The 21,644-nt window shown below is 42.3% G+C and overlaps 1 protein-coding gene across 3 annotated transcripts in view; it reads left to right on the forward strand.

The window, feature by feature from the left end:
* LOC126297539 (transmembrane protein 43 homolog) overlaps nt 1–21,644 on the forward strand; it is a 255,443-nt gene that overhangs the window by 214,255 nt on the left and 19,544 nt on the right. For all 3 annotated transcript variants that reach the window (XM_049988451.1, XM_049988452.1, XM_049988453.1), the window contains exon 7: nt 17,005–17,188. In XM_049988451.1, the coding sequence (XP_049844408.1) occupies nt 17,005–17,156 (152 nt within the window). In that variant the 3' untranslated portion in view covers nt 17,157–17,188. The remainder of the gene's footprint in view (nt 1–17,004; nt 17,189–21,644) is intronic.

A 21,644-nucleotide genomic window follows, 5' to 3' on the forward strand; every position in this document is an offset into this window, starting at 1 on the left:
GTGTGGAATGACTTCCCAAACCAACTTCTATATAGCAGAATGCGTACGGGCATTGTCGTGGAGTAGTCTTCCTCTTCATTGTTCTTGGACTTCGTATGCGAGACCTCTCAGTTGTTGACTTTAAATGTCAGCAGTGATGGTTAAACCTCGGTGAACAAATTCGTAGTACACCACACCGTCGTTGTTCCTCCGGATGCATAAATTATGTTTTCCGGAATTGTTTTGTACAGGGAGTTGCAGCTTTGTTTTTGCTCAACCATTCCCTTCTTTTTCTTATGTTAGAATAAAGACAGCATTTCTCGTCGTCAGTAACGTTACAGCAAGCAGAGATGGACATATTGCCAACCATTTTTTTTGTGATTTTGGCTTGGAGCATGCCGGCCGTTGAAGCCGAGCGGTTCTAGGCGCTTCAGTCCGGAACCGCGCTGCTGCTACGATCGCAGTTTCGAATCCTGCCTCGGGCATGGATGTGTGTGTTGTCCTTAGGTCAGCTAGGTTTAAGTAGTTCTAAGTCTAGGGGACTGATGACAGATGTTAAGTCCCATAGTGCTTAGAGACATTTGAACCATTTGCTTGGAGCATGTTGCGCCCATACACAGTTCATCACATTTTCAAGTTATCGAGTACAGTGACACGGATCATCGTGGATTAACTTCATCAAGCCCCGAAGGTCTCGTAGACTTTGAGAGTCACTAATGTCAAAACGATCTTCCTTAAAACGAAAAAATCATTTTCTTGCTGTGCTCTGTCCAGTGGCATTATCCTCATACATGACACAAATAGTTGTGGCTGCCTCCGGCGCTGCCACCCACCTATTAAACTCAAACAGAAGCCTATGACGGAAATGTTCCGATTTCTTCACTTGGCACTCCGTTTTGTATCGTCCACAGCGTTACTCACTATCTCCCAATGACAAAATGCCATTATGTAAACTGAAATAGTAATAGTGAACTACAAATAAAGAGACCGAGCGAGGTGGCGCAGTGGTTAGCACACTGGACTCGCATTCGGGAGGACGACGGTTCAATCCCGTCTCCGGCCATCCTGATTTAGGTTTTCCGTGATTTCCCTAAATCGCTTCAGGCAAATGCCGGAATGGTTCCTTTGAAAGGGCACGACCGATTTCATCCCCCATCCTTCCCTCACCCGAGCTTGCGCTCCGTCTCTAATGACCTCGTTGTTGACGGGACGTTAAACACTAATCTCCTCCTCCTCCTCCTCCTCCTCCTCCTCCTCCTACAAATAAAGAACGACAATCTATAAACAAACACTTAGAAATCGGAATACCAACATGCACAACGCTACGAGCTTATGCATCAACCTAATGTACAGGGTAAATCACCGAGGACTTGCTCCACATAATATTGCGGAAATAGAAAGTGCTATTATTGTGCGGATTTGACACAATGGATTGATAGTCAGGGGGTCGTATTTTTACCCTATCAACAAATTTTATTAATGGTTTGAAAGTGTATTTTTTGTGCAAACATACACATTTCGAAATGGGACAATGCCTATTGACATTAACATACTAAAAGTAGGGTAGATTAGAATTTCAGGAGTGTTTGTTGCAGGTCTGTAGTGCGAGTCGTTTACGAGATATCGTATTTTAAGAAGTTTTCAGAGCGATACTTGATTGTGCCATTCAACCTGCGTAGTTGCTAGGTACGATGTTGTTAGGTTTGCTTACAGTGCGCACGAGTGTTTCTTGAGTGCATTGCTACTTGCTAATCAGTTAGTGGCTCAAAATGGTTCAAATGGCTCTGAGCACTATGGGACTTAACCTCTGACGTCATCAGTCCCCTAGAACTTAGAACTACTTAAACCTAGCTAACCTAAGGACATCACACACATCCATGTCCGAGGCAGGATTCGAACGTGCGACCGTAGCGGTCGCACGGTTCCAGACTGAAGCGCCTAGAACCGCTCGGCCACACCGGCCGGCAATCAGTTAGTGCTTGAGAGTTCAAGCAGTAGGTCCCGAGTGGACGGTGAGATTTACCAATGCAAAAAAATCCGCCCTGCTCATGGTGTATGGAGAGTATGGGAAGAGTGTAGTTCGTTCTTGTACGGTGTATGCGGCAACATATCCCAATAGACGTCAAACATCTCGGCAATTATTTATCAGTCTCTTCAACCAGTTGCGTGAAACTGGTAGTGTGACACTTAGACAGTGTAACAGAAGGAAACGAGAGAAGAGAGGAAAATTAATGTTCTTGCTGCTGTTGAACGTTAGTTCCTGCGCATTCGCACGAGAAAGTGGCATGAGTCAGGCAAATGTCCTACACATTCTCCATTGACGTAAGTTCCCATCCCTATCACATCTCACTCCATCAAGAGCTGCATGGAAACGATTATGAGAACCGTGTTAACTTCTGCACATGGGCATTAAGACAAGGTACATCAAATGTGTCATATATTTTGTTTAGTGATGTAGCCACATTTACCATTCACGGTAAACATGCCCTACTGGTCTGTTGACAATCACCGTTGGCTTCGTCAGGTGGAACGTCAGCTTCCATGGAGTGGAAACATGTGTGTGGGATAGTGAACCATCAGCTCACATGCCCGTTAATCATAGAAGAAACAATGAACGCACACAAGTATCGCAGCCTCCTAACAGACCATCTTCCACGGATACTAGAAGACGTCCCTCTACAGACTAGGAGGAACCTGTGGTATCAACATGCATGTCCAAGTGCACGAAGTACTACAGCATGTCTTCACGAATTGTTTCTAAATCGTTCGATAGGTCGCGGAGGACCTGTTCCCCGGATTTGACGCCTGTAGAAGTTCATACTTACTACACTTGATGATATCACGAGTGCAGCAGTTGCTCCATACCAGACTAGAAGGGTGTATCTCCCTGCCAGTGACCACTTTGAACACAACCTGTGATGGTCAGTTGTCTCATTACTGGTCAGAAGCCATATAACGAGTGGATGCAGTTGGGTTGTTCTTTAGTATGTTCTACCACATGTACTGTACAAGTGTCTGCATGGGAACTTTTCAAAATACGATATCTCATAATCGACGCACTAGAATCTTGCAACAAATACCACGGACATTCTAATTTACCCCACTTTTAGTTTGTCAATATCTATAGACTTTGTTCCATTAAAAATGTAGGTTTTCACAAAAAATACAATTTCCAAGTATTATTACAATCTGTTGATTGGCTAACAACACAAGCCCCTGACTACCAATCCATTCTATGACATCCGCACATCAATAGCACTCTTCATTTCCGTAATATTTGTGGTGCAAGTTTTAGGAGAGTCACACTGTCTAGTCAGTATTCCTTGTATTTGTTCTGTGAATTGACGTATAGGTAGAAATTTTTAATAAGTGATAAGTATACTAACAGCTAGCAGTTAATATAACCAGTTCCTTGGACAAGCCTCTACAGACCAGTTTTGAATTTACACTACACGTACTTCTTATTACTCTCTTTCGAATTTGTGTAGTTTAGTTTGAATTAAACAGTTATCCCAAAATATGATACCATGAAACATTATCTAACGAAAGTAAGGAATGTTTATTTATTTTTTATTTATGTACCACCTAGGTGTAACATCATGAGCACAGTAAATAAATACTTTTTAAGGTCTCTCAGAAGGTGTATGATATGCTCCTCGCAACTGGATTTATTTTCAACATAAGTTCACTTTCTGGTCTCGTAGCGTACGGTCGCGCCTACCTCGTGATCTGGCGGATAAATCTGTGTGTGCCTGTGTTATTCGACACGGGTGTTAGTGTTTCAGTGTTTTAGTGTTACTAAATATTGCCGACCCAGTCGGATAGCCGTGCCTGTTAAAGCACCACTTCCGGGACGGGGAGGTGCGCAGGCTCCCGATTAAATACTTCCGGAGGATTAGTGACGACGGTTCGTGTGTCGGCCAGCCTGGATGTGGCTTTTAAACATTTTCCCACCCTTTACTAGGTGAATACCAGGCTAGTACCCAAGTCCGGCCTTGGTTACACGATTCGCAAACATTTAGAAAACTTTCGCTCACTTTTATATAAATAACACTACATGCAGACAGTTGGAGTACAGATATTTCGCACCGTGGCGGGGAGGTAACGGAGTGGCGACAGGATAGGCATCAGGACACCCCTTGAACCTTAAACTGACCATGCTAAATCCGGTAATGACCATGCCGACCCTGCGCCGATGCGGGGCAAAAGCATAAGAAAAAGAAAAAAGGATAAGTGTGTTACTACACATTGTTCGCCACTATGTATGGTGGCACTTGTGGGGAGGGCGTTTCTGCTAGTAGCGAACAGCCCTTGTTAAATCCACCCCAGGTGTTAGATAACTACAGACCTAAAAGCGACATAGTGGCAGATGCGCTAGCAATGGTACATGAGGAATAAGATAACCTCGAAATCACATAAGACAAAATCTCTAGTCAGGACATGGAAATCGTCAACACAGTTACATCAGAAGCTGTAGCCCAGAAGCGTGCAAAGATTCGTGAGTGATCCAAGCAGCAGTCACAAAATTACTAAAACGACAGATGGTACTGAACCAGCTTCATAACAGGCATCGAGAGCAGCGTCGGTTCCATCCATCAGTGAAAATCAGTAACACCACCAGCAAACAGGGCGAAGTACTGCTATATCTCTAACACTGTTACGCAAATTATTCATCTGGCTGTAATCGTGTTAAAATTCAGTAGTAACTTCCCATATCAGACAACAGGATGTAACAGAAGATATAATGACTGAATGGTCAGACGAAGGAACAATGGCAGTCTTTTAGTCATCCGAACGGTGTGTTAAGAAAATCAACGAAAATGGACAGATTAGGGAAACATCGTGGCCAGTGTGTCTTGTAAGCTTCAAAGCGCAGAAACGGCCCGATTCTGTTTATATACGTGGTGTCAGCTGTTCTGTTGGACCGTACGTGAGACCTGTTCTGAACTGTTTGAATTGCCTACAATACGGCCTGCTAGTAAACAATGTCGTAGTCTGAAACGCTGCGCACACTACGCTGGGCCGCACGGCATTAACGAGTGCGACATACAAACACCTCCCTTCTTCGTCCACTGCGCAGCAGGGCATCCGTCTTATTCTAGAGTGGTCGGAGTACGTCCGACTGGAGAAAACTGAGCAGTGCATAAGCAAGTCATAACATACCGGGAAGCGGCCTCACAAGTAAATTTCGTGACGTACGTAGACGCAGTCATGGGAAACTTGGCGCTTTTCGAGATATTTGTGTGCCCTCAGCATAGTACATCTATTAAAGACTCCACTAAGGAGTCCACTACACGCAGCAATCGGCTACACGTGTTTCTAGGGGTTGTGTGGCGTGGACTGGGCGGTTTTTTAGGTTTGATGGCCTCGGGCAAGTACAGAAAGGGCAACAGCCTCAAAGGGTGCAGGGCAAAGTCAGGACATGCGGGGACCAAGCAGCAATCGGTATTGTAATTGTAAACTGTCGAAGCTGCATTGGTAAAGTACCGGAACTTCAAGCGCTGATAGAAAGCACCAAAGCTGAAATCGTTATAGGTACAGGAAGCTGGCTGAAGTCAGAGATAAATTCAGCCTAAAAGGCACAGACGGTGTTTAGAAAGGATAGAGTGCATGCAACCGGTGGTGGCGTGTTTTTCGCTGTTAGTAGTAGTTTATCCTGTAGTGAAGTAGAAGTGGATAGTTCCTGTGAAATATTATAGGTTAATAATTTGCTCCTTTTACCGACCTCCCGACTCAGCAGCATTAGTGGGAGAACAACTGAGAGAAAATTTGGAATACATTTCACATAAATTTTCTCAGCATATTATAGTCTTAGGTGGAGATTTCAATTTACCAGATACAGACTGGGACACTCAGATGTTTAGGACGGGTGGTAGGGACAAAGCATCGAGTGACATTATACTGAGTGCACTATCCGAAAATTACCTCGAGCAATTAAACAGAGAACCGACTCGTGGTGATATCATCTTGGACCTACTGATAACAAATAGACCCGAATTTTTCGACTCTGTAAGTGCAGAATAGGGAATCAGTGATCATAAGGCCGTTGCAGCATCCCTGAATATGGAAGGTAATAGGAATATAAAAAAGGGAGGAAAGTTTATCTGTTTAGCAAGAGTAATAGAAGGCAGATTTCAGACTACCCAACAGATCGAAACGAAAATTTCTGTTCCGACACTGACAATGTTGAGTGTTTATGGAAAAAGTTTAAGGCAATTGTAAAATGCGTTTTAGACAGGTACGTGCCGAGTAAAACTGTGAGGGATGGGGAAAACCCACCGTGGTTCAACAACAAAGTTAGGAAACTACTGCGAAAGCAAAGAGAGCTTCACTCCAAGTTTAATCGCAGCCAAAACCTCTCAGACAAACAGAAGCTAAACGATGTCAAAGTTAGCGTAAGGAGGGCTATGCGTGAAGCGTTCAGTGAATTCGAAAGTAAAATTCTATGTACCGACTGGACAGAAAACCCTAGGAAGTTCTGGTCTTACGTAAACTCAGTAAGTGGCTCGAAACAGCATATCCAAACACTTCGGGATGATGATGGCATTGAAACAGAGGATGACAAGCGTAAAGCTGAAATACTAAACACCTTTTTCCAAAGCTGTTTCACAGAGGAAGACCGCACTGCAGTTCCTTCTCTAAATCCTCGCACAAACGAAAAAATAGCTGACATCGAAATAAGTGTCCAAGAAATAGAAAAGCAACTGAAATCACTCAACAGAGGAAAGTCCACTGGACCTGACGGGATACCAATTCGATTCTACACAGAGTACGCGAAAGAACTTGCCCCTCTTCTAACAGCCGTGTACCTCAAGTCTCTAGAGGAACGTAAGGTTCCAAATGATTGGAAAAGAGGACAGGTAGTCCCAGTCTTCAAGAAGGGTCGTCGAGCAGATGCGCAAAACTATAGACCTATATCTCTGACGTCGATCTGTTGTAGAATATTAGAACACGTTTTTTGCTCACGTATCATGCCTTTTTGGAAACCGAGAATCTACTCTGTAAGAATCAATATGGATTCCGGAAACAGCGATCGTGTGAGACCCAACTCGCTTTATTTGTTCATGAGACCCAGAAAATATTAGATACAGGCTCCCAGGTAGATGCTATTTTCCTTGACTTCCGGAAGGGGTTCGATGCAGTTCCGCACTGTCGCCTGATAAACAAAGTAAGAGCCTACGGAATATCAGACCAGCTGTGTGGCTGGATTGAAGAGTTTTAGCAAACAGAACAAAGCATGTTGTTATCAATGGAAAGACGTCTACAGACGTTAAGGTAACCTCTGGCGTGCCACAGGAGAGTGTTATGGGACCATTGCTTTTCACAATATATATAAATGACCTAGTAGATAGTGTCGGAAGTTCCATGCGGCTTTTCGCGGATGATGCTATAGTATACAGAGAAGTTGCAGCAATAGAAATTGTAACGAAATGGAGGAAGATCTGCAGCGGATAGGCACTTGGTGCAGGGAGTGGCAACTGACCCTTAACATAGACAAATGTAATGTATTGCGAATACATAGAAAGAAGGATCCTTTATTGTATGATTATATGATAGCAGAACAAACACTGGTAGCAGTTACTTCTGTAAAATATCTGGGAGTATGCGTGCGGAACGATTTGAAGTGGAATGATCATATAAAATTAATTGTTGGTAAGGCGGATACCAGGTTGAGATTCATTGGGAGAGTCCTTAGAAAATGTAGTCCATCAACAAAGGAGGTGGCTTACAAAACACCCGTTCGACCTATACTTGAGTATTGCTCATCAGTGTGGGATCTGTACCAGATCCGGTTGACGGAGGAGATAGAGAAGATCCAAAGAAGAGCGGCGCGTTTCGTCACAGGGTTATTTGGTAACCGTGATAGCGTTACGGAGATGTTTAGCAAACTCAAGTAGCAGACTCTGCAAGAGAGGCGCTGTGCATCGCGGTGTAGCTTACTCGCCAGGTTTCGAGAGGATGCGTTTCTGAATGAGGTATCGAATATATTGCTTCGCCCTACTTATACCTCCCGAGGAGATCACGAATGTAAAATTAGAGAGATTAGAGCGCGCACGGAGGCTTTCAGACAGTCGTTCTTCCCGCGAACCATATGCGACTGGAGCTGAAAAGGGAGGTAATTACAGTGGCACGTAAAGTGCCCTCCGCCACACACCGTTGGGTGGCTTGCGGAGTACAAATGTAGATGTAGATGTAGAAAGACATGACTGTTGCGTATTGTCGGACTTATCCGACGGAACACACCACTCATATCTATCGTTCAAAAATGGTTCAAATGGCTCTGAGCACTATGGGACTCAACATCTGAGGTCATTAGTCCCCTAGAACTTAGAACTACTTAAACCTAACTAACCTAAGGACATCACACACAGCCATGCCCGAGGCAGGATTCGAACCTGCGACCGTAGCGGTCGCGCGGTTCCAGACTGAAGCGCCTAGAACCGCTCGGCGACACCGGCCGTCATATCTATCGTCCTATGGGCACGACTGCTATTTGACGAAAAAGTTTCAGGCGTATTCACAAGCATCGTACGAAGTCCTACGGGAATCAGAAATCTGCTAGTGGGCTATTAATGGGCGGGGATCGTTGCGGTGCGACGGAAGGGAAGTTGGGAATCGGGAGGTGCTGCTGGAAAGCGTGTCCGCATGGCCGAGATGATTATGGCAACCGTTCGTCAGAAGCGGGGCATCCAGGTTCGAGTCACAGCGTGGCACAAATTTTCAGCTTTTGCCGTTGCATTGCCACAATGTCTTGAGCGGGTGCAAGCCATAATTTCCTTCCTATCCTTTCCCCATCCCGTTTTCTCACCATTCCTTTCACAAAAATTATTACAGTATAGCTAGTCGTCTAGTCGCCTGACACAAGTGGACAACACGAAATCACAAAATATAAGGAACAACTTTTCTGCAAGTCAACCGCTTCAACAGACCACGTGTTTTACTGATGATGGCTAGATATACTAGTGAACGACACCACATTTTTCAAATTTTAAGAAGCAGCAATGAAGCAAATAGGGCTCAGGCGGAGACAGTAGCGGAAAGAGCACATTCGATACCAGATAATTCGTACAAGAGCTTATAGATTCCAAGCAGAATTCACAAAATTCCGATAGGAAACAACGCATATACATAGCAGTCCCACATGCTTCAGCAGGGCCCAATTGTTCAGAAAGGCTTTATAGAGGCAATTTATAACGAAGGTATTAAGACAGTAATGGGTAGCCCACCTGCAGGATCGAACAACACTAACGTAAAGAATTCATCGCTGAATCGCTAGTGGATCTGGCTTCCAACAGTGGAGGGGTATTTAAGAATATAGCTCACAGGAGAGCTCGTTCCATTAAAAGTAACAAACACAGCCTCCGACATGTTTTACGCTCCAACCAAACATCAGTATGTGCGGCATTTCAAACTTTGTTGCTGCCAAATGAACTATTTCTATTTCCTCGGTTTAAAGTAAGAGATATCTTTTCAACTTGCTACAGCTACATGATACAAAATGAAAATCGTAATGTCGGTTTACAGATCGCAAAGGGAGACTGTAACGAAACAACCGGATATGCTAGTTACTTCGGTAGCACATCCGAAAATAATACCAAGTGGCTTTCATGCTCATCACTCTACTTCTTGTCGGCGAAATGATAGCTGAGATTGCCAACGACGATAACTTAATCGTTGTAAATGACGGTTCCCCGACGAGGATACCTGGACCACACCAACGGTTGAAAGCTGTAGATTAAAGTTTGGTGTTGTCTAGTTTAACTTTAGACTTCGCATGCAAAGTAGTAGTAGAGTCATTTGGATCTGATAATGTACCCACTGTTCTCAGATGTGACGCACTAGCGATAATGGTGTCATATGGCCAACGTCCAAGTGGAATATTATTAAAGCAGATTGGAACAAATACAATTCCAGACTGGAAAGAAGCAACGACAGACTACACGAATTTTATTGCTTTTATTGAAGAAGCTGTAACGGTATCTGTCCCACAAAATAAAACCATTATTCCAAAAACTATAACATTACCAGTGTTGTGGGATGAGGAATCCAATAATACATTGCCGGAACTTAGGAACATCCTAAAACTGTACAGAAGGCGCGCTTCGGAAGAAAACTGTAGAAAATTCAATAGACTGCAGAGAAATGTAAAGTGACTATTCAAAAATAAGGAGAAATCTGCATGGACAATCTGTAGAACAACAATGTACCACATCGCTTCCGAACAAATTAGCAGATGACTGCTTGAAACAGTTGGCAGCAGGCTCAGTTGAACAACCTAGTAATGAGGAAGACAAAGAAGGAGACAATTTCTTGAACAATTGCTTTAGTGTTGGAGAACTGAACGGAGGCCTGTTATCTGGGATAAGTAGTGCCCCAGGGACTGACAATATACAATGCCGCATGGTATTTTCATTAACTCAGAAAGGGGAAGAGCCATCTCTGTAATATGTTTAATAATATTTTGAACAAAACACTCGTTATCTCCGAATGCAAGACGTCACGAGTAGTGCCGATAGGAAAACACATTAAACCAACTAATGAAGCCAACTCGTATAAGCCAATAATGCTAATGAGCTGTGTTCAGAAAGTACTGGAAAGGATGTTGAAACGAAGTCTTGAGTGGTTTTATGAGCGCCACAACCGTTTCCCAAAGGCAGATTTTGATTCTCAGTGAGGCCATGACTTGAACGAAACACACTTACGGTAAAATTAGTTACCGTTATACATCTCAGCCGCAACGGATAGCTCATTGCTAAGATGACCATTTATGATGGTTTCATTTCAACATCGTTTATTTCCTGTTCGAAGAATAGAATTTAAACAATTTTTCAGCTTTTCCTGTGACATGAGAACAATTTAACATGTTTGTTGGTAATAAAATCAAAAGCTTGGTAACTTGCCAAACGGACCATAGATACCGCATGGTCAATATGATTAGCTGTGGTTCGTTGATTGTTCAGGTTTGATTATACATCGCCGCAGTATGCTCCTGAAATTATTCATCTGCAGCTACCAAAGCTGTAATTAAATTGTAGAAACGTAGGTTCGCGGCTGACTCACTTTAGACGATACAAAACTAATTAACCTTCAATAAGACCAGTGACAACTCAAATGTGGAAACATCGATTAATAATTACAAGTCTGATTACATGAAAGAGCATTGTTCATGCCCCAAAATCTGTGTTTAACTCACAAGTCGACGTTACTCTTCAAACTGATCATCTTCTTTTCTATGATCAGTGCTAGTAATGCCCCAAGTGAGTCGTTAAAGCACTTCTAAACCTGAAGTGGATTCATTCAGTCCAAGTTATGGGTCCAAAAGACAATGGAAAAATTTTAATGTCTCAGAGTGAACATCTGAATTACGTCAAAGACTGTACATGATACCCTGTCCTGTTGCAAACTGTAAGCCCAGCCCGTGAAGTGTAATGTAGGTCAAATTCTTTCAGTTCTCGATCGTCACTCCGTAATGTACTGTCTAGAGAGATTATGCTTCTTGAAAATGTCCTTACACTTCAAAATTGAGGTTCACGCTAACCCCATCTAACGCTTCCCGTGAAGTTACCGACCATAAAACAGAAGAGGTTACGCGTCGAAAAATTTGCATCTCTAGTCTTTCTTATCTGTCTGCAGGCTACCCTTTATGCATTATCTGGTCAAAAACTTATGGTCTTCTATTAGTGGACATCAGAATGAGGTGTGTCCAGTCTTCATCTTAATGGCGGCTTCAAAGCTACTGGGGATGATTTCAGTGAGGTGTCTGAATGTATGCGAAGAAATGGCACCTCATTCTTCGTCAATAACTGAAACCAGAGAATGTAGTGACATTGAACGCAGGGTTCTGTAGCGAAGTCGACGTTCTAACTAATCCAAAAGGTGTTCCACTGCGTTCAGGTTGGGACACCGGGCAGGCCGGTCGCTTTCAGGGATGCTACTGTCCACAAACCATAGCCTCACTAATGCTGTGTCATGCCAGGATGCATTATCATGCTGATAGAGTCATCACCTCGGAAATGTGCCTCTACCGTACGAATTATGGTTCAAATGGCTCTCAGCACTATGGGACTAAACTTCTGAGGTCATCAGTCCCCTAGAACTTAGAACTACTTAAACCTAACTAACCTAAGGACACCACACACATCCATGCCCGAGGCAGGATTCGAACCTGCGACCGTAGCGGTCGCGCGGTTCTAGACTGCAGCGCCTAGAACCGCTCGGCCACACCGGCCGGCCCGTACGCATTACACAGTGCTATAAAATTCATTCACATCCTCTTACATTTAGTGTTTTCTTAAGCGGAATAAGGGAACCACAACCTATCCACTAAACATCCCCATAACATACCACCATCTCTTCTGTACTTCACTGTTGACACTACACATGATGGCAGGTAACGTTCTCCTGAAATTCGGCAATTCCAAATGCTTTCATTGGATTGCGACAGGGTACAGTGTGGTTCAAAACTCCAAATCATTCGTTTCCCGACAGTCGCTCTTTACACCACCTCACGCGTCGCTTGGCATTGACTACAGAAGATGCTCGACCATTGTAGCCCATTCTCTTTTAATTCCTTACGCACGGTGGTGGTGCTAGCTGGACTTCTGGTAGCACTTTGGAACTCAAGAGTGATTCCTCCCGCTGATTTCATGCGATTTTTTACAACCACCTTCCGCAATGCTCGACGGTCCCTGTCCGTCAGGACATAAGGTCTGCTAGTCTTAGTTTAGCAGTAGTTGTCCCTTCGCATTTCCGATTCACATTCACCTCCTCAACCATCAAACTGGGTAGTTTTAAAAGGGTTGAAATGTCCCCTATGGATTCGTTATTGAGGTGACATCTAATGACTAGACCACATTCGAAATCACAGAGCTCTCTTGCCTATCCATTCTGCTGTTACTACTACTGACAAGATGGCACTTCCCGCTTGCTTTTATACTAGCGGTTCCGCCTTTCGTGACATCTAGTGGTCAATTTCGTATTATATGAGGGTGTTCTGATACTTTTGATCAGATAGTGTGTAAGGGTCTCTGCCTCCTCTCACCCCTCCGCATCAGATATGTATGAGTGCTCTGCCCTCTGACCACACTAGCAAGTAGTTTCTTTTACAACATTTGTACAAACCATATGAAATCTAAATACGCCAAAATGAGCATGCTAATGCACCGATGGAAACTGTACCAATAATGTAATTATGCTATTAGGTATTATTTACTAGTTCTCATCAACGTGATTTGTTGTACAATAAAAGAAACGTAAGTACATCCAACAGCAGATATTCATGCAGTATGATATTATGGCAGGAGGAACAAGACTTCTGGTCAGGTGAATACAGGGTTATAAGTACAAAATCAAATATGGGTAATGCAGGAGTAGATTTAATGATGAATAAAACAGTAGGAACGCGGGTAAGCTGCTACGGACAGCATGGTGAACGCATTATTGCAGCCAGGATGGACACGAAGCCCACGCCTAACACAGTAGTACAAGTTCATATGCCAACTAGCTCCGCTGATGATTAAGAGATTGAAGAAATGTAGGATGAGGTCAAACGAATTATTCAAATAGTTAAGGGAGACGAAGATTTATTAGCCATGAGGGACTGGAATTCGATAGTAGGAAAAGGAAGAGAAGGAAAAGTATTAGGTGAATATGGACTGGGTGTAAGGAATGAAAGAGGAAGCCGCCTGGTAGAATTTTGCACAGAGCATAACTTAATCATAGCTAACACTTGGTTTAAGAATCATGAAAAAAGATTCTATATGTGGAAGAGGCCTGGAGGCACCGAAAGATTTCAGGTAGATCATATGATGGTAAGACAGAGATTTAGAACCAGGTTTAAAACTATAAGACATTTCCAGTGACTCTGACCACAATTTATTGGCTATGAACTCTAGATTACAGCTGAAGAAACTGCAAAAAGGTAGGACTTTAAGGAAACGGGATCTGGATAACCAAAGGTTGTAGAGAGTTTCAGAGGGAGCAATAGGCAACGATTCACAAGAACGTGGGAAAGGAATACAGTAGAAGAAGAATGAGTAACTTTAAGACATGAAAGAATGAAGCAGCAGAGAATCAAGTAGGTAAAAAGACGAGGGCTGCTAGAACTCCTTGGATAACACATTAGATACTGAGTTTAATTGCTGAAAGGAGAAAATGTAAAAATGCAATAAATGAAGCAAGCGGAGAACCAACTATACGAATATCAAGGGCTCAGATGGAAAACCAGTCCTAAGCAAAGGAGGGAAAGCAGAAAGGTGGAAGGAGGGTGTAGAGGGTCTCTACAAGGCCGATGTACTTGAGGGCAATGTTATGGAAATGGAAGAGGACGTAGATGAAGATAAAATGGTAGATATTATACTGCGTGAAGAATTTGACGGAGTACTGAAAGTTAGCGTTTGAAGAGCCAGCCATGACAAAACTCTTCCATGTGGTGTGCAAGATGTATGAGACAGACGAAATACCCTCAGACTTCAAGAAGAATGTAATAATACCAATTCCAAAGAAAGCGGGTGCTGATAGGTGTGAAGAGTACCGAACTATCAGTCTAATAAACCACGGTTTCAAAATACTAACACGAACTTTACAGACAAATGGAAAAACTGGTAGAAGCCGACGTTGGGGAAGATCAGTTAAGATTCCGTAGGAATGTAGGCACAGGCGAGGCAATACTGACCGTACGACTTATCTTAGACGATAGCTTGAGTAAAGGCAAACCTGCGTTTTTAGCATTTGTAGACTTAGAGAAAGCTTTTGACAATGTTGACTGGAATACTCTCTTTCAAATTCTGAAGGTGGCAGGGGTAAGATACAGGGAGCGAAATGCAGGGTCATGAAAGGAAATCAGTGGTTGAGAAGGGAGTGAGACAGGATAGTTACTTATCCCCGATGTTATAAAATCTGTATACTGAGCAAACTATGAAGGAAGCCAAAGAAAAATTTGGAGTAGGAACTAAAATCCAGGTAGAAGAAATAAAAACCTTGAAGTTTGCCGATGACATTGTAATTCTGTCAGAGACAGTAAAGGACTTGGAAGAGCAGTTGAACGGAATGTACAGTGTCTTGAAAGGACATAAGATAAACATCAACAAGAGCAAAACGAGGATAATGGAATGTAGACGAATGAAACCAAGTGATGCTGAGGGAATTAGATTACGAAATGAGACACTTAAGGTAGTAAAGGAGTTTTGCTATTTGGGCAGCAAAATAATTGATGATGGTCGAAGTACAGAGGGTATAAAATGTAGACTGGTGTCAACAAGGAAAGCGTTTCTGAAGAAGAGAATTTTGTTAACTTCGAGTATAGATTTACGTGTCAGGAAGTCTTTGGAAAGTATTTGTATGGAGTGTAACCATGGATGGAAGTGAAACATGGGCGATAAACATTTTAGACAAGAAGATAATAGAAGCTTCTGAAATATGGTGCTACGGAAGAACACTGAAGATTACATGGGTAGATCACGTAACTAATGAGGAAGTACTGAATAGAATTGGAGAGAAGAGGAATTTGTGTCACAATTTGATTAGAAGAACGGATCGGTTGGTAGGACACGTTCTGAGGCATCAAGGGATCACCAATTTAGTACTGGACGGAAGCGTTGGGGGTAAAAACCGCACAGGAAGACCAAGAGATGAATACACTAAGCAGATTCAGAAGGATGTAGGTTGCAGTAGTTACTGGGGGATGAAGAGGCTTGCACAGGATAGAGTAGCATTGAGAGGTGTATAAAACCAGTCTCTGGACTAAAGACCACAACAACAACAACAGCAACACATGATATTGTGAAACTATTTTTCAATACCATTGTTGTGGCGGTCTCAGGAGTTACCTACCTCAGTGTTTGCTTGTAAGTAAGAAAATTAGCATTATATAGTTTACAGTATATAGTTTTAATTGTATCAAACACATATAAATCTGTAAATGTAGTGTTGTGTTGTTATTATTTTATATTAATCTTAACACATGAATTTGTGCTTGTTATGTTTCAATTTTTATTACTTACCAACTAGAGCCAAATTTCTTTAGCGGTTTGCCGCTTCTACGGCACATGAATTCAGTGTATCGCTGGTATCTTTACACCATTCAATTTCATTTGAAAAGCATCATCCATTCATACACAGCTGGTCACTGTATAGAGTTTTATTTGAGATACATCAATTTTATAGTAGCTATCTAATTGTGAAACATGAAAACTGACTACAGTTTTCAGCGGACCAAATAAATCTTTATACCAGAAATTTCTTCCTGAAATTTCCTTTCCAGTGGTGTGTTAGGTTTTATTGTAGCTCAGATGGCACTGGATTTTACCGATGTTCTGCCATTTTCATTGTTCATTATGAGATGCCATTACTATGTTTTTACCTAGTGTCTAATAAATTAAGTCAATTCTACGTGCGTACGTAGCCTTCTCAATATGAGAGATTCAAAATGGGATTCGGTCAACATTATTTATTTTGAATAAAATGCCATCAAGATTTGCAGTTTTAATTTTACTTAAAAGATCCACTACCGGTTTTGGCCCCCAAAGCCATTATCGACTGTTATACGCCGGGCTTCTTGAGAGAACACGGAACGATTTTGTCGGCCAACACCGGGCTTGGTTTTTAAAATAAAAAGAAAAGTGGAAATGGTGCTGCATTGCATTCCAAATGAAGAGCATAACTGCAGAACCTACATCAACATACCCCGTATGCTGGAGAAGAAATATTATTTATGTTAAGAAGAAGTGTATAAATAGCTTGATCTAAAAATAATACAAGCTCATATGTTTAACGTCAGCCTATTTCAACCAATCAGAAAATGTTCCGGTGACAAATTTGTCAACATATAACACGTTTTGTTATCATTAAACTCAAGAGTATAGAAAAAAGTGGAATTATACCTTTAAATTAATCCCAAAAATTTTCGCAGTGAAAAACATAAATATGTGTCCAACAACTTACTTTATTGTTGTTTGAATGTGCTTCTTAATTGTTGGTTTTATTACGTATTCTCACCACTATATATTTTACTTTTTGATAATACAGTTTGGAAGCCGACAAATGGTGCACTTTCTCTGTCAGCTACTTTGTTGGTGGTAGCTGTGGCTTGGTTCCAATATCGCCCACTATTTTCAGCAACAATGGCTATTGGCGCAACATTACCATTATTGTGGTCTGGGTTGCGCACATCACCGTAAGATATGTCTCTGAGAACTCTGTTTAAAAGAAGGTAAGTGTTATTGTATTTTCATCCAGTTCGTAGTATTAATTTACATTTATAATAAGAGCGTGCATACATTTTTAATTTTGATAAAGGCATACTTTTTCGCCAAACTACGACCATTACCAAGGCTGTAGGCTGTGTTACATGGTATTAGCGTGATGTCTCCTGGGAGTGGATGAGATTCCTTCGTCTCGGTCTCAGTGCATCGTAGGATTGCGCGAAGGCCCTCCCGCGCCCGCGAACGGAACCCACGCACTCTCGGTGATTTACGCCGCGCCGCACAAGCTACGCGACGGATTGCTCAGTTGATCTACTAGGAAGCGTTTGTGGGTAGACCAGTACTAATTCTCAGCACTACTACACTTCAGGAAAGTGATTTGCTGAATTGAACAAGGTGTTGCAGTGGTTAGCACGCTGAACTCGCATTCAAGAGGTCGGCGGTTCAGATCCCTCCTGGCCACAGATATTTACGGTTTCCATGGTTTCCCTATATCGCTGCATACAAATACCAAAATGGTTTCTATGGCAAGGGCACGACCAACTTCCTTCCCCATTCTTTCGTAATCCAAGCTTGCGCTCCGTTTCTAATGACCGCGCTGTCGACGGGACATTAAACTCTTATCTTCCTTCCATTTTTTGTTTTGTTTTAATGAGTGACGCCAGCCTCGCATTGATCTGCGAGACAGAAACAAAATCCGGCACTATTCCAATGGCCTTTAGTAATGTATATGATATCAGAAAGTCTCCCAGGCCTGTCCTCTGAACTCGAAAACATACACCGCTAACCAGCAGTGCACTGATAAGACTGAAAAATCGACTTCATCTGCAAATGACATTTTACTAGCACGACTAGTTTTGGAGGCTGTTGCTACGTAATTGGATACTATACGTCATATGGTCTGCCAAGTCGTGTGCTTGGGACAGACGGGTCATTTATCGCAATACTTACAAGACGTCCCTGAAGAGATGGTCAGTACTCAGGTATATCACAGAAACGATCATTCGAAGTAAAAGAGTCTGGTAAATGGGCGCTTTAAAAGTCGCACCTTAAGATCTATGAGCACTTCTCCGTCTTCTATACTGTCGAACAAATCTCTTCTACTGCAAGCTCTTTGCTTTACATATTTTGGGTGGTGGTAGTATGAACTAAAACAAGAAAAAATGTCCAGTAAACATGGGCTCTATGATGCAAACCTTAAGAGCTATGTGCACTTTTTCGTCTTTGCTACCTTGAAACACAAGTCTACTGACTTTTTTGTCTTCGCTAGCGTGAAACACATCTCTTCCACTGAACAAGTGTATTTTAGAGACCATATTTACTAGACATCTCTGCTTCGAATGATCGTTCTTTTCATATCCCTGAATGCTGACCATTCTTCTTGGGACAACCCCTATAACACACGCATATGTGACATAACGGTATGTCCGAGATGTCAGAGAAGCGCTCGTCCCGCCAATACACAGGAAACTCTGTGCGATGACATAGAACGTTGACTTCGCTCCAGACAACACCGTGCAACATCGCTGGTTTAGGGTGTTGAGGGAGACTGGGCTGCCATTTTCCCACAGATATTCATACACCTCCCTGTAACTGTCCCCACCGGAGTTCAAGCCGTCATGAAGGCGAAGGGTGCACAAGCGCCATATTAATGTCCACTAACAAGTGTCCGGATACTTTTGATCATATTGTGTATTTTACTGTCGTTACCGATTTCAAGCTAATAGAAGTGATCAAAAAGTTATGTGCCAATTTCATGCTATTACGACTTCTTAATGTAAAGCCGGCTCACCCACAAACAGCTTCACCGAGATTTCAGTGTTATCCACCAACTTCATTACACTAAAATTGCAACGTCGTAAAAGCGGTGAAATGTGTTTTCTTATAGGACAACTATCCAAGGAGTTCCACCCAATAATATCCAAACAGCAGACCCTGTACACAATTTATTAAATTGCCAATACTAAACTCTTTTAAAGAACAACAAATTCATGTAACTTACAAAACTTAACAAATGGTTAAAGAGTGAGCTTTAAAAACAATAACGGCGGCCTGCCACCACAAAATCAAGAACCTTTTACAATAGTGCTTTTAGAGTTTATCCAAAAGACAAAATCCAGTAATAAGTTAACTTGGCATTACAATTTAAAATGATTTATGTAAAAAAACTTCGAGAAAGATAATGGCGCTTGGCACCATAAAAAGAAAGAAGCGCAACACACAACCAATAAATATAATAACAAAATAATAATTTGATTCAACCAAAGGGCGAGGGCAACTTCCAACGCAATCACAGACGAGCAAGCTCTCAACACTTGGGAGCCTTCCCACTAGAAACGCTCCCCGAAATAAACCGCTAAGCGCTCCCCGACATGCCTCCCACAACTGACCATCACTTACGCACCTTGGTTATGTTCTGTAACACACGACAGATAATATCAACACAAGATAAAATACAAAAATACAGTATAACATCTCGACAGCACATGATAACCACAGCGCCATTAACTCGGGCGCTCCTAATAAGTCCCGGAAGCCAAAGCACACAAATCTCAAACAATTATCGCTTCCTAAAACGAAACAATAAAAGCCAGCGCACATGAATAGTCAAACCACAGTCTTGTTGTTGTTGTTGTGGTCTTCAGTCCTGAGACTGGTTTGATGCAGCTCTCCATGCTACTCTATCCAGTGCAAGCTTCTTCAACTCCCAGTACCTACTGCAACCTACATCCTTCTGAATCTGCTTAGTGTATTCATCTCTTGGTCTCCCTCTACGATTTTTACCCTCCACGCTGTACTCCAATACGAAATTGGTGATCCCTTGATGCCTCAGAACATGTCCTACCAACCGATCCCTTCTGCTGGTCAAGTTGTGCCACAAACTTCTCTTCTCCCCAATCCGATTCAATACTTCCTCATTAGTTATGTGATCTACCCACCTTATCTTCAGCATTCTTCTGTTGCACCACATTTCGAAAGCTTCTATTCTCTTCTTGTCCAAACTATTTATCGTCCATGATTCACTTCCATACATGGCTACACTCCATACAAATACTTTCAGAAATGACTTCCTGACACTTAAATCTATACTCGATGTTAACAAATTTCTCTTCTTCAGAAACACTTTCCTTCCCATTGCCAGTCTACATTTTATATCCTCTCTACTTCGACCATCATCAGTTATTTTGCTCCCCAAATAGCAAAACTCCCTTACTACTTTAAGTGTCTCCCTTCCTAATCTAATTCCCTCAGCATCACCCGACTTAATTCGACTACATTCCATTATCCTCGTTTTGCTTTTGTTGATGTTCGTCTTATATCCTCCTTTCAAGACACTATCCATTCCATTCAACTGCTCTTCCAAGTCCTTTGCTGTCTCTGACAGAATTACGATGTCATCGGCGAACCTCAAAGTTTTTATTTCTTCTCCATGGACTTTAATACCCACTGCTTGCTCAATATACAGATTGAATAACATCGGGGAGAGACTACAGTCCTGTCTCACTCCCTTCCCAACCACTGCTTCCCTTTCATGTCCCTCGACTCTTATAAGTGCCATCTGGTTTCTGTACAAATTGTAAATAGCCTTTCGCTCCCTGTATTTTACCCATGCCACCTTCAGAATTTGAAAAAGAGTATTCCAGTCAACATTGTCAAAAACTTTCTCTAAGTCTACAAATGCTAGAAACTTAGGTTTGCCCTTCCTTAATCTAGCTTCTAAGATAAGTCGTAAGGTCAGTATTGCCTCACGTGTTCGAACATTTCTACGGAATCCAAACTGATCATCCCCGAGGTCGGCTTCTACTAGTTTTTCCATTCGTCTGTAAAGAATTCGCGTTAGTATTTTGCAGCTGTGACTTATTAAACTGATAGTTCGGTAATTTTCACATCTGTCAACACCTGCTTTCTTTGGGATTGGAATTATTATATTCTTGTTGAAGTCTGAGGGTATTTCGCCTGTCTCATACATCTTGCTCACCAGATGGTAGAGTTTTGTCAGGACTGGCTCTCCCAATGCCGTCAGTAGTTCCAATGGAATGTTGTCTACTCCGGGGGCCTTATTTCGACTCAGGTCTTTCAGTGCTCTGTCAACCTCTTCACGCAGTATCGTATCTCCTATTTCACCTTCATCTACATTCTCTTCCTTTTCCACAATATTGTCCTCAAGTACATCACCCTTGTATAGACCCTCTATATACTCCTTCCACCTTTCTGCTTTCCCTTCTTTGCTTAGAACTGGGTTTCCATCTGAGCACTTGATATTCATACAAGTGGTCCTCTTTTCTCCAAAGGTCTCTTTAATTTTCCTGTAGGCAGTATCTATCTTACCCTTAGTGAGATAAGCCTCTACATCCTTACATTTGTCCTCTAGCCGTCCCTGCTTAGCCATTTTGCACTTCCTGTCCATCTCATTTTTGAGACGTCTGTATTCCTTTTTGCGTGCTTCATTTACTGCATTTTTAT

The sequence above is a fragment of the Schistocerca gregaria genome, chromosome X (genome assembly GCF_023897955.1).
Source record: "Schistocerca gregaria isolate iqSchGreg1 chromosome X, iqSchGreg1.2, whole genome shotgun sequence".
Taxonomy (NCBI): domain Eukaryota; kingdom Metazoa; phylum Arthropoda; class Insecta; order Orthoptera; family Acrididae; genus Schistocerca; species Schistocerca gregaria.